This window comes from Microcebus murinus, chromosome X (genome assembly GCF_040939455.1).
Source record: "Microcebus murinus isolate Inina chromosome X, M.murinus_Inina_mat1.0, whole genome shotgun sequence".
NCBI lineage: Eukaryota > Metazoa > Chordata > Mammalia > Primates > Cheirogaleidae > Microcebus > Microcebus murinus.
The window spans coordinates 114,786,465-114,799,368 of NC_134136.1; the positions used below are offsets into that span (position 1 = coordinate 114,786,465).

Consider the following 12,904-nt stretch of genomic DNA (forward strand, 5'->3'; position numbering starts at 1 on the left):
CGCCACCATGCCTGGCTAATTTTTTCTCTATATATTAGTTGGCCAATTAATTTATTTCTATTTATAGTAGAGATGGGGTCTCGCTCTTGCTCAGGCTGGTTTCGAACTCCTGAGCTCAAACGATCCGCCCGCTTTGGCCTCCCAGAAAGCTAGGATTATAGGCGTGAGCCACCGCGCCCAGCCCCTCAAACTTTTTAAACAGGGGGCCAGTTCACTGTCCCTCAGACCCTTGGAGGGCCATTGGAGAGTGCAGGGCACATTCCACACATGCGCACTGTGGGCTTGGGATCAGTAGGCAGCTAAGCAGGACAGGCAGTGGCGGCAAAAACACCCGCCGGATAAATGTCCTCAGCGGGCCGCAGTTTGAGGACTCCTGCATTAGAGCATGGTCTAACACTACAGTGGCTGAAAGTGGGATAACTGAAAACCTCATGTGAATCATGGCCTTCCGGCAAAGGGCAGGATGTGCAGTGATCTGTGCAAGTTACTGCCACCCTTCTCTCCAACTACTAGAAAATTAAGGTGCAGGAAAAAAGGAAATCCAAAGGTTTGCTCAGCCCAAGGGAAGAAACAAAATTAAAAAAGGAAAACACTTCCAAAACATCTCAACAATTTCTTAAATAAAAGGAAAAATGATGTTTCTTTTTTAAAAAAACACATTTTCATTATTGATAGAAAAACTTGCTTGATCCCAATAGGATCAAAACATTTTCTTTTAAATTTTAAATGCCACAAGACATAATACATAAAAACACATAATAAGATAATGATAGTCATCTGCTTGTGAAGGAATGTTGTTTATTATCAAAGTTCTACTGGACTGCTACTTTGAGAATTCTGATAGCTTTAAACTTTGTTTCTTAAGTACTAGTTTTAGCTGAAAGAAGAGAGAAGTCAAAGGATGAAAGCAGAAAATTTTAAGTAGAAGAAGTTTACAACAAAAGAAGCATACCCTTCTCTACTGCCCAGTGTATTCCTTATAAAGTGAGAACTTGCCTATGTATAGAATATGGGGAAACAAACAGCTAAAAATATCATTTCTCTCATGATTCCTATTTCTAGTAAAATTTTGACACTGTTGTAGCTAAAAATGTTTCAGAGAACAACTTTCCCTCATTTAAAGACATAATTCTGTTATCAGACTATTCTAAACACAGAGAGAACTTCCTTAATAATAGAAATAAGAAAAATTTAAATTTCCTTAATATTACAAATGAGCAAAATGGAAGAAAAGTTCTCTTTCCTGAGCTTTATCTTTTGTAACCCCAAATTTAGCACTGCCAGGAGTTACATGTTAAGTGTAGGCTACTCCAGTACTGAAGGGACCTTGTTTATCTTTCTAGAAACATTCTGGTTTCCTCGGAAATGTTCAGTTTGAGAGCTTCATTGTGCACTTGGTGAAAAGGTTCACTTGCACCCACCTGACACTTATATAAGAAGCCCAAAAAAGCAGTGATGCCATTTGTATCAGCGTTTATTCTTCACAAAACATTTAGAAGATACAGAACTTTTAATGGTATTATTCTATTCATGATTGAACCATGAAATATGAGAAACCAACATGCATTTCAACTTCGTGATGTACAGAGTGGCAGGTATTGATGGTAGGGCAGGAATTCACAGCCATGGAAAATTCTAGCATCCTAACCTAAGGTTTTGTGGCAATGTGTGCTATAAATACAAGCTTCTGGCATTAGCAACTGGGTCAGTCCCAATAGTAAATCACTAACAAAAATATAGTCCAGGCAGCAGAGAAATGGACAAAAATGAAGAACCAGTGAGAAAGGAAGAAAGTGACAGGCAGACATTAAGAGGGCCACAGCAACCAGCGCTCTATTACTAGGATTGGGGCGTGAAGTGGGTAAGGAGGGAGAAGAGGAGAGGGGAAGAGAGTCTCTCTCAAAAGAACTTTGATAACATATATGCAATAAAATATTATCTACTGGTCATGTACCTTGTCGTGGTGGATTCATCTCTGCAAATCTCTTCAGAATGTTGCTGACCATCATGGGAGCAGCAACAGAAGAGTTCTGCTGTCTGGGAATGTCTGCCTGCTGGGTTGTACCTGAAGCCATGTCATAAATGATTGGAACTATAATACTAACAGGTTCTTGGGGAGGGACCGATGTTTTCTGAGTTAGCTGAAGCTGGAGACACACAACACACACAAAGAGAATAAAAACATAAGAGCATAAGAAAATAAAGCATCTGTCTAACCTTATCAAAGGTACTATCATTTACTATACTTTCAGATTAAGATACAATCAACAAAAGAAAATTAAACATGACAAGAAATGTGACAAACAATTGAATATTATTGTTAAGATGCAACTGTGTCTCACAATTACCTAGTTCAATAAAGTTCTGTTCTTACTAAAGGAACCAGGATCCCAAGAAGTCTAAACTAACCTGGCTCGTATTTGGCAGCAATAGATAATTTATGCAGTTATTCAAAAGTTGCTCTATTATCCTCACATGACTTTTTCCTCAGAAGCTCTGTACATACACAGATGCTGGGTGGTACTTACAAAAAATAGCATTTTGGATTTCAGCACCACAGCAGGCGTCCCAGGGGGTGCAATCGGTGGCGCGCTGGGAGGGATCGTCAGGCAAAACTGAACGTTCCATTTTAGCTGTGTTGCCTGGTCAGGGAACTGTTTTTATGGGGAAAAAATCATGATAAAGCCATATGAACATTTAAAATCATAGTCTAGTAAGGTGAGTCTAAAAGCTTAGAATTTTATTTTAAGACTATTATTAAAAGAATATAAAGTTGATAACCTATTTTTTCAAAAGAAATATATACGTGAAGTTGCTAAAGCCAACTCTGGATTTATGTAATATGTTCCCCTTCCTTCCTTCCCACTTCATTAATTCCCAAGGCCTATGGATTCAGCTTCTGCAGTGTCTCTGACATCTATTCCTTCCTCTCTATTTTCATTGAGGCCACCAAGCTCAGGGTTTCATTACTTCTCCTGTGGCCCCCAATGGTCCCTTCTATCTAGTGGCTGCCTCTCCCAGTTCATCCTTATACCACTGTCAGACACAAGTCCTAGAGCACGGTTCTTACCAAGCTCACAAATGTTCAGCGTCACTTAGTGACACACGTTGTCCCCCTTCATCCCCCAAGTAAGGACCAACATCTGGCATTCAAGGCCCTTCTTAACTGGTGCCAATCTAGACTTTTCCAGTCCTGTTTCCAACTCCTTCCCTAAACAAACTAGTCAAACTGTGTTAATGATTTTAAATTATATCCACTGGTGCTATTTTAGCCAATAAATATTTACTCCCTTAAAAACTCAACTAGATGTCTTTTTGATGTAAATAATGTTTCCTACAGCTTATCAGATCTGAAGGCAAATGTTGAGACTATTAGCAAAGAACATTGCTGCCCTGATATTAACAGTAAAACATCAACTTAAAAAAGGAGTGTGGTGGCCGCGCATGGTGGCTCACACCGGTAATCCTAGCACTCTGGGAGGCCGAGGCAGGCAGATTACTCGAGGTCAGGAGTTCAAAACCAGCCTGAGCGAGACCCCTTCTCTACTAAAAATAGAAAAAAATTAATTGACCAAGTAAAAATATATATACAAAAAATTAGCTGGGCATGGTGGCGCATGCCTGTAGTCCCAGCTACTCAGGAGGCTGAGGCAGTAGGATCGCTTGAACCCAGGAGATTGAGGTTGCTGTGAGCTAGGCTAATGCCACAGCACTCACTCTAGCCTGGGCAACAGAGTAAGACTCTGTCTCAAAAAAAAAAAAAAAAAAAAAAAGTGAGGTAGTTGAAGTTATTCAAATCAACACTAGAAACATTAAAATGAAAGGACTAAAGTGGACACATAGGTGCTACAGTAATAGGGTATTGGGCAGGTGGGAGGGGGGCGGGTATATACATACATAATGAGTGAGATGTGCACCATCTGGGGGATGGTCATGATGGAGACTCAGACTTTTGGGGGGAGGGGGGGAAATGGGCATTTATTGAAACCTTAAAATCTGTACCCCCATAATATGCCAAAAAAAAAAAAAGGACTACTGTAAGACTGAAAAAAATCAGCTGCCACCTGGATTCCATCTGTATAACTGTATACTTTCAGAAGAAAGAATTCAAAATCTCTCCAAACAGAAAAGAGATTTTCCGATAAATGGGCATCTGAAAAAGCTGGATCCATACCTCACATTTGACACCAAGATAAAGTTAATATGGATCAAAAATTTAAATAATTAAAAAAAAAATGATGGCCGGGCGCTGTGGCTCACGCCTGTAATCCTAGCTCTTGGGAGGCCGAGGCGGGCGGATTGCTCAAGGTCAGGAGTTCAAAACCAGCCTGAGCAAGAGCGAGACCCCGTCTCTACTATAAATAGAAAGAAATTAATTGGCCAACTGATATATATATAAAAAATTAGCCGGGCATGGTGGCGCATGCCTGTAGTCCCAGCTACCCGGGAGGCTGAGGCAGAAGGATCACTCGAGCCCAGGAGTTTGAGGTTGCTGTGAGCTAGGCTGACGCCATGGCACTCACTCTAGCCTGGGCAACAAAGCGAGACTCTGTCTCAAAAAAAAAAAAAAAAAATAAAAAAATAAAAAAAAAAAAATAAAAAAAATGAGTCATTAACAGTATTAGAAGCAACTATGGGAGGATTATTTCAAATCTGGGAGAAGAGTCTCTTTAACAATGAAACAAAACCAGGAAGGATGGTTACATTATTACAATGATATAAAATCAGTATTGATACATTTCACTATTAAAAAATGACTATTAACTTCCCTAATACACACAGAGCTCCTATAAAAAATCAGTAAGAGAAAGACCCAAACTCTAAAGATTGAGAAAGCTGTTGGCAAGGATGTGGGAAAGCAGGAACTCTCATAAATTGCTGGTGGGAACATAAACTGGCACAATCCCTATGGAGAACAATTTGGCAGTATCTAAGAAAATTATAAGTATCCTTTGACCCAGCAATTCTACAGATATACTCTGGCAAATCCATAAAAAGGCTCTTTATTGTGGCATTGTTTCTCCCATCCGAGTACTAATGAGGCACCATCCTGCTTAGCTTCTGGATCGGGCACATTCAGGGTGGTATGGCCATAGACTTTGTGGCACTATTTCTAACAGCAAAGTATTAGAAACAACCAAAATGACCATCAAGAGGGGGACTACTGAGCCATTTTAATGCATTCATATAATGAAATACTAAGCTTTGTTAAAACAAAGACACCCTTCACCCTATCTATATTGACATGGAAAGATCTACAAGATTTGTTCAGTGAACAAAGTAAGATGCTCCTCTGTTTCAAGCAATATGTCAAGCTAGATATTCTGGAAATCACTTCTACCACAAACACTAACAAATACTGGGGGTGGGCAGGCATCTTTTCAAATACTATTATGGGTTGAATTGTGTGCCTGAAAAAGATATGAAGTCCTAACCCCCCGTATCTATGAATACAACCTTATTTGAAAATAGGGTCTTTATAGATGTAATCAAGTTAAAATGAGGTCATTAGGGTAGGCCATAATCTAATATGGCCTTTGTCCTTTATAAGAGGACAAGAAACACAGGCAGAGACACACATGGGGAGAACACTACATGATGACAGAGGCAGAGATTGTGGTGATGAGTCTACAAGCCAAGGAACAATAAGCACTGCACCACCAGAAGCTAAGAGAAAGGCATGGAATAGATTCTGCCCTATACCCTTCAGAGAGGTCACAGCCCCGCTTCCATCTTGATTTAGCATTTCTAGTCTCCAGAACTGTGAGAGAATAAATCCCTGTTGTTTTAAGCCACCCAGTTTGTGGTAATTTATTATAGCAGCCCTAGAAAACTAATACAAATGTAGACTTAGCTATGCAGAAACTAAGTGCAGTCCTCGAAGGGCCAAAACAAACCAAGAGTGGATATCCAATGCTCCAAAGGCAGCCTCTGCCCATGGAGCATCCTGCATGACTTAGTACTTCAGTCTTAACAGCTATTCAGGGGGCACAAAGTCTAGGACCAACAAAGGTGGGGAGTCAGATTTTTAAAAATTTCTATGCTATAAATGTATATGTATAAAATATTTCATAATAAAAGTGGGGAAAAGTACAAAAGAGGATGTGTAAACGATTTCATTTAAAAAGCATTTGGTTTGATGAATGGACCATCCCTGGAAGGAGAGGCAAGCCACTGGTAACTCTGGTTGGACAGAGGATGGCTGGCTGGACAGGGACTGATGGGAAAGGTCTCACTGTATCATCTTGTTTTAAATTCAAAAGACACAACAGAGTTGTGTTACCTATTCAAAGACAAATAAAATTTAAGTTAAAAATCAAGAATTTAAGAGAAAAATAGAAGTACATAAACACGAGTAAACACTAATAAATACTGTTCCCACCAACTCTAATCTCCTCAAACAGATCTTTCTAGAAAGGTTATGTGTTTCTCTGTAACTTACCAGCTCCAGCTTCATAATGTGCACACAGTCCCTCAGGATGTGTGTAGGAGCTCCTAACAGCTTGGTGAAGGCTATTAATGTATTAGCTTTAAATGGTGGTCCTGCAACCTACAGGGATAAATAAAGCAAGTTACTCTTCATTCTACCTTGACCCTTCTGTTTAACTACATTAAAATTATGCATTATTAAACACATACTCTTGTTTCAAAGAATTTCTCCAAAACTTGAAGTTCATCAGGTTTCCATTGTCCTGCGTTTTCAGGTGTCACTTTTAGCTGAAGTGTTTGGTTGGTTTTGGGACTCAGGGCTACTCTGCATTTCAGCGCGTCAGTTTTAAACATGATCACTCCAGGTTCATTGGAATTTATCAGCTGCAGCTGCAAAACAAGAAGGATACATCAAATTAACATGTAAGTCAAAGAGAAAATAAAGAGGTTATTGAGAGAATTGTTTCAAAAGGAAAATAACTAAGCTGATACCAGTTCTAAAACAAAGGCACCTAGGCATTGAGCATCAACTGCTAGCAACATCACAAAAAGAGAGGCAATCAGACATTATGTGCCTCTTGATGGAAAAACATAACACTACCTATGAAGTATTCCTGTAAAAAAAAAAATGAAAAACTTGAGCCTGAATTCATTTAGTAGCTTGATCCAGACCAATGTGACAGAAAACACAAGGGTCCAAAAGAACATTTTAAATGATTCCAAAGGGAACCAACCAGCAAAATCCAGACTGAGAAACTCTAATGACAAATGACTTGGTTTCTTCAAGAAATAAATGTGGGCCAGGCACGGTGGCTCACACCTGTAATCCTAGCACTCTGGGAGGCTGAGGCGGGTGGATTGCTCAAGGTCAGGAGTTCAAAACTAGCCTGAGCAAGAGCGAGACCCCGTCTCTACTATAAATAGAAATAAATTAATCAGCCAACTAATATATATAGAAAAAATTAACTGGGCATGGTGCCGCATGCCTGTAGTCCCAGCTACTCGGGAGGCTGAGGCAGGAGGATCGCTTGAGCCCAGGAGTTTGAGGTGGCTGTGAGCTAGGCTGATACCATGGCACTCACTCTAGCCTGGGCAACAAAGCAAGACTCTGTCTCAAAAAAAAAAAATAAAGAAAAAAGAAAGAAATGTGTAAGGAGAAAGGAAGAGAAATTGGGGCAGGGAACTGATAGTTTAAAAGGGATTTAAAAAAACTCATTTGGGTTCTGATTCAGACTGTAAAAAATGAGATATAACTTGGGAAACCTTGACATCAACTAGATATTTGATGGTAAAGAAATTTTTTTTAGGTATGAGAATGATACAGGTTATTATTATTATTTTTTAAAGTTTTTACCTTTTAGACATGCGTGCAAAACTTTTTTTTGAGACAGAGTCTCGCTTTGTTGCCCAGGCTAGAGTGAGTGCCATGGCATCAGCCTAGCTCACAGCAACCCCAAACTCCTGGGCTCAAGCGATCCTACTGCTTCAGCCTCCCGAGTAGCTGGGACTACAGGCATGCGCCACCATGCCCGGCTAATTTTTTCTCTATATATTAGTTGGCCAATTAATTTCTTTCTATTTATGGTTGAGACGGGGTTTTGCTCTTGCTCAGGCTGGTCTCGAACTCCTGACCTTGAGCAATCCGCCCGCCTTGGCCTCCCAGAGTGCTAGGATTACAGGCATGAGCCCGCCCTGCCCATGCAAAAATTTTATGGATGAAATGATGTCTGGGATTTGCTGTAAAACAATCTGGGGGAGGAGTTATAGATGAAACAGTATTGATATGCGTTAACTGTTGGAGGTGGATGATGACAGTATAGAGGTTCATTACACTATTCTCTCTCCTTTTACATTGAACATTTTCCACAATAATTTTTTTTTTAATGGCACATTAGGAAAAAAAAGAATAAAGAGTAAATTATAAAAGGTTAGATCTGGATTGGGCTGTTATTCTAGCCCAGGGGTTGACAAATGTTTTCTATAAAGCATCAGGCTTTTTACGGTCTTTGTCACAACTACTCAATGATGCCATTATAGCTGAAAGCAGCTATAGACAATACTTAAATGAATGGGTGTGGTTGCGTTCCATAAAACTTTATTTACAAAAACACATGGTAGGCAAGATTTTGCCCCAGGGGCCATAGTTGACTGGCCCCTGTTCTAGCCTAGTACATTGATTATGCAGCTGAGCAAAATGACCTTCAAAGAGCTGAAGGTTTACATGGATTATAAATGGCAGAGCTGAGGCTAGATCCCAGGTTTGATGATTACCATTTTGAATGCTAATTTATTCAACTTAACTTTTTTTTTCAAATCTGAATATAAAGGTTGCAAAATGCCTTCCTGAGAACCCTGCGAAAATAGTAAATTTAAACATTTACTATTTTGACTACCTCATTAATACATATATATCAATAATAACAATGATTATAAATAACCAGTATGTATTGAATGCCAAGACATTATACTAAGAGCTTTAATGAAATATCTCAAATTTCCACAACTGTTATCAATTAGATTGACATTATTATCAGAAAGGTGAAGAAATTTGCCCAAACACATACTATCAGGTGGTACAGCCTGGCTATAAACCCAGGTAGACTGACCCTAGAAGTGGTGTTCTCAACTACGAACTGTTTATGAGGGCGTCACCACAGGACAGAAGTCTTTTTCTATAGGGTTTAAAAAATATTCAATTTCTCATGTATTTAAAAAGCAGCTTTCATCTTTGTGATCATTAATAATTCTATTTTAATGGAAACTCAGATTCAAAATCACCCTGCCTTCAAGGGCACTCCAGAGGGCAAATAGTTACTCATATGCTATTCTCTGCAAGGCCAGATCCTGTGTATACTGGTCCTATGTACTGTGGTGACCTATCTTCGGGTCCATGTTAGTTAGCCACATGACATGGCAGCCAGAGCACAGAAAACTATAAAATGCAGAAATATGTTAACGTTAAAGAAAATAATGAAGTCCATTTTTAATGCTAGGGCAAGGTGAAAATCATAATTCTAACAAGTTGGTTAAAAGAAGTAAGGGAATGTTACTTTAGTTCAGATCCTTTCCTGCAGGACAATTTAGCATCCTGCCTTTGACAATCACCACTTAGAAGGTCATTAGGTATCCATACCGTTTCTTGTTGAATAATTCTTTGAAGGTGTCTTCTCATGATGACTGATCCAAGGAATCTCTCAAGTGGAGAACAAAGATAACTACCTGCCAGGCCGGGCACAAGGCCTGGCGTTGGAGAGGGCAGCAGTAAAATGTTCAAGGCACTGTGAGTGAGGATGGTAGGAATGGATGCCGCCCAAGAGCGCTGAGGTAGTTTACGGGGTGGAGGCATGTTCGTTGGCATTGTTTGGGAACCTTTTGGGAAGGAAAACATGTCATTTCATTTACGAATACATGCCATCTCACTGTTTCCTATTTTGCTTTCATTATAAATCTTTGATATTTTAAATCAACCTGTACCGTTTTAGTAACTCCCTGTGGTGTAACAATCATATATTAATACCCCATTAGCAAAAGCAGGCAAAATTATTCTCCCTGAATCCAGGTCCCCTTGCAATATGACTTTGAAGCAACTCCTTCAAAGGGTGGAGTCCATTTCTCCACCTGGAATCTAGCTGGCTTTGCAACTTGCTTTTGACAAAAAAAATGCAGTGGAAGTGACTCTGGGCTAGTTGTAAACCCCCTCTCTCGGAACTTTGTCTGGAAGCCACCATGTGAACAAGCCCCTGATCAAGTAGGAGACCACACAGAGCCTTGCCATCCAAGGCCATCTTAGACCACCCAGCCCTTAGCCAACCCAGTAGCTGACCACAGACACCATGAGTGAGCCCAGCAGAGCCTGGAATCACCCAGTTGTGCTCAGCCCAAGTTGCTAACCGGCAGAATTGTGAGCCAATATATGATTGTTGTTTTAAGCCCACTAAAAGTTATGCAGCAACAGTTAACCAATATATCTGTACAATTCTGTGTTAATCTGTGTGATACTGTGAAATATATATTTGGTCTTTGTCCCATCTCCTAGGCAAATAAATCCTAAAATCCTTGCAATCTTCAAAGGGATAAGTGTCTTTTTGTATGCTAATGAGATGACTGGTAGCTGGCAGACCCTAATTAGCTTCAGGATGGGGGAGGATAACAGGAAAGACAAGGCAGGATTAGAGGGTTGGAACTTTCAGCCCCAACCCCCAACCTCAAGGGAGGGGAGAGGAGCTGAAGATTAAGCTGATCACCAATGGCCAAAGATTTATTCAATCATGCCCACATGATGAGGCCTCCATAAAAACCCAAAGAGAAGGGTTCAGAGAGCTTCCAGATAGCTAAACACATGGCGGTTCTTGGAGGGTGGTACACCCAGAGAGGGCATGGAAGCTACGCGCCCCTTTCCACATGCCTCGCCCTATACATTGCTTTATCTGTGTATCCTTTGTAATATCCTTTATAATAAACCAGTAAATGTATTTCCCTGAGTTTTGTGAGCCGCTCTAGCAAATTAACTGAACCTGAGGGAGGGTTGTGGGAACCCTCATTAGTAGCTATTCTGTCAGAAGCACAGGTAAAACAACCTGGGGCTTGCAATTGGTATCTAAAGTGGGGGATAGTCAAACTTCAGGTAGACAATGTCAGAACTGAATTGAATTGGAGGACACCCAGGTGATGTCCACTGCAGAATTGATTGGTTGCTGGTAGGGAGAAATCCCCACATACTTCTTGGTGATCAGAGTCAGAGGAAAAACAATTTGTTTTTCCTACAATTTATATAACTTTGTTAACTTAAGGTATCTTTGAAGGTTCCACATGGTAGTTAAAAGTTAGCAGCCATGAGAGAGATATCAGACTTACTTCTGGAGGAGATATCCTCCTTTCTTACATTTTGCCTAACTTTGCCAATTATGTAAACTGATTTACTAAATGGATAAAAGTTTAAGTTATTAAGAATCCCCACTCAACAAGTAGGTCATGACTTTCAAATGAGGATGGAATAAATTAGGTCACTTGTGAGTTATACTAAAAAAGAACATAAAAATGTTGATGCTCACTTGTTCCAGCTCGAGGGGAATGAGAAGCATCTGGAACTGGAGAATGTAGAGATGGGTTGGCTGGTGACATTCCAGGCATGCGTGTTGCTGGTGAGGGGCCAGACACTTGAGGTGACCCTGGCCAGTTCCCTGCTCGTCCACTTGGTGACACCATAGTGTATGGGGAACTAGGGTCAAGAGTTCCTATAAAAAAAGTAAACAAATGATTCTGAAAACCTGTACTTTAATAACTGAAATTATTTGGCCACAAACTCTTACAGAGTAATAATTTTTTTTTCAATAAGACGCTTCACTGAAGCTTGATGCTTAACATGTCACATCTGAATCTCTACTTTGTGTAGTTAATGTACTTTTGAACATGATACAAGAATTAGAAAAATAAAAAGTCTGAGAAAGGATAAAATTTACCTTCATCCAAGGTTCAATATATGTAATATGCAACAATCTACTTTATATGACTATATGCTTGAAAATATCAAGCAATTGCAAAGCTTCTTCAAGGGCAGAAATATTATACTTTTAAACTAACTGACAAATTATATTTTCATTCTACTCAAAGAAGGATGAAGAGAGGGAAACTTTTCAATTTCTTTATTTAGTAAAGACTACACTTACTAAGAAATGAACCAAGAATCAAGTTTTGAAAGTAGCAACTTCCTGTTGTGACAATTGGTATTTAAATTTCACCCTGCAGATACATCAACATATTATTTATACCCTTTTGTAACCAAATGACAAACTGAGAAAATACTTCTACCATATATATCAGAAAGTAAATGGTCTTTACTGATATATATATATATACACACACACACACATATAAAAAATCTTACAAATCAGTAAGAAAAACACAAGAACACAGGCAAAACATATAAAACTGGCAGGTATAAAATAAGAAACACCAAAGACCAATGAACAAAAAAAAGGTTCAATTTCACTAATACTTAAAGAAACATATTAAACAATAGATAGGATTTTTCGCCTATCAAAATGGCCAAGATTTTAAAAATTTATAATACCCCATGTTGGCAATGATGCAGGACAACAGACATTCTTGTATGATGCTATAGGAAATTGGTACAGCCTTTCAGGTGAGCAATTTGCAATATGTTTCAAAAGCTTTAGAATTTCTCAAACCCTTTGAGACAGCAATTCCACTTCTAGGAACTTACCTAAAGAAATAATCATGGATGTGAGCAAAGACAGCACCACTTTTAATTGTGAAAAAATGAAAACATCCTAAACATATAATAGGAGAGCAGTTAAATCATGGTATGCTCAGACAAGGGAATACTATGAAGCCATTTGGTATGATGATGTAGAGTTTTTACTGACAGAAATGTTCCTACAAATATTAACAGAATAAGTAAAAATCACAGATGCCACATAGCTTTTAAAAACTAAGCAAGCTCTTTATGTTCTAA

The 12,904-nt window shown here is 39.2% G+C and overlaps 1 protein-coding gene across 3 annotated transcripts in view; it reads right to left on the reverse strand.

Annotated features, from left to right (window-relative positions):
* The window catches only part of MED14 (mediator complex subunit 14), an 80,121-nt gene that overhangs the window by 3,609 nt on the left and 63,608 nt on the right, over positions 1 to 12,904 (reverse strand). For all 3 annotated transcript variants that reach the window (XM_075999333.1, XM_012781822.3, XM_075999334.1), the window contains 6 exons: positions 11,481 to 11,663; positions 9,563 to 9,798; positions 6,640 to 6,819; positions 6,443 to 6,550; positions 2,529 to 2,654; positions 1,955 to 2,147 (listed from right to left, as the gene is read on the reverse strand). In XM_075999333.1, coding sequence (XP_075855448.1) covers positions 1,955 to 2,147; positions 2,529 to 2,654; positions 6,443 to 6,550; positions 6,640 to 6,819; positions 9,563 to 9,798; positions 11,481 to 11,663 — 1,026 coding nt within the window. The remainder of the gene's footprint in view (positions 1 to 1,954; positions 2,148 to 2,528; positions 2,655 to 6,442; positions 6,551 to 6,639; positions 6,820 to 9,562; positions 9,799 to 11,480; positions 11,664 to 12,904) is intronic.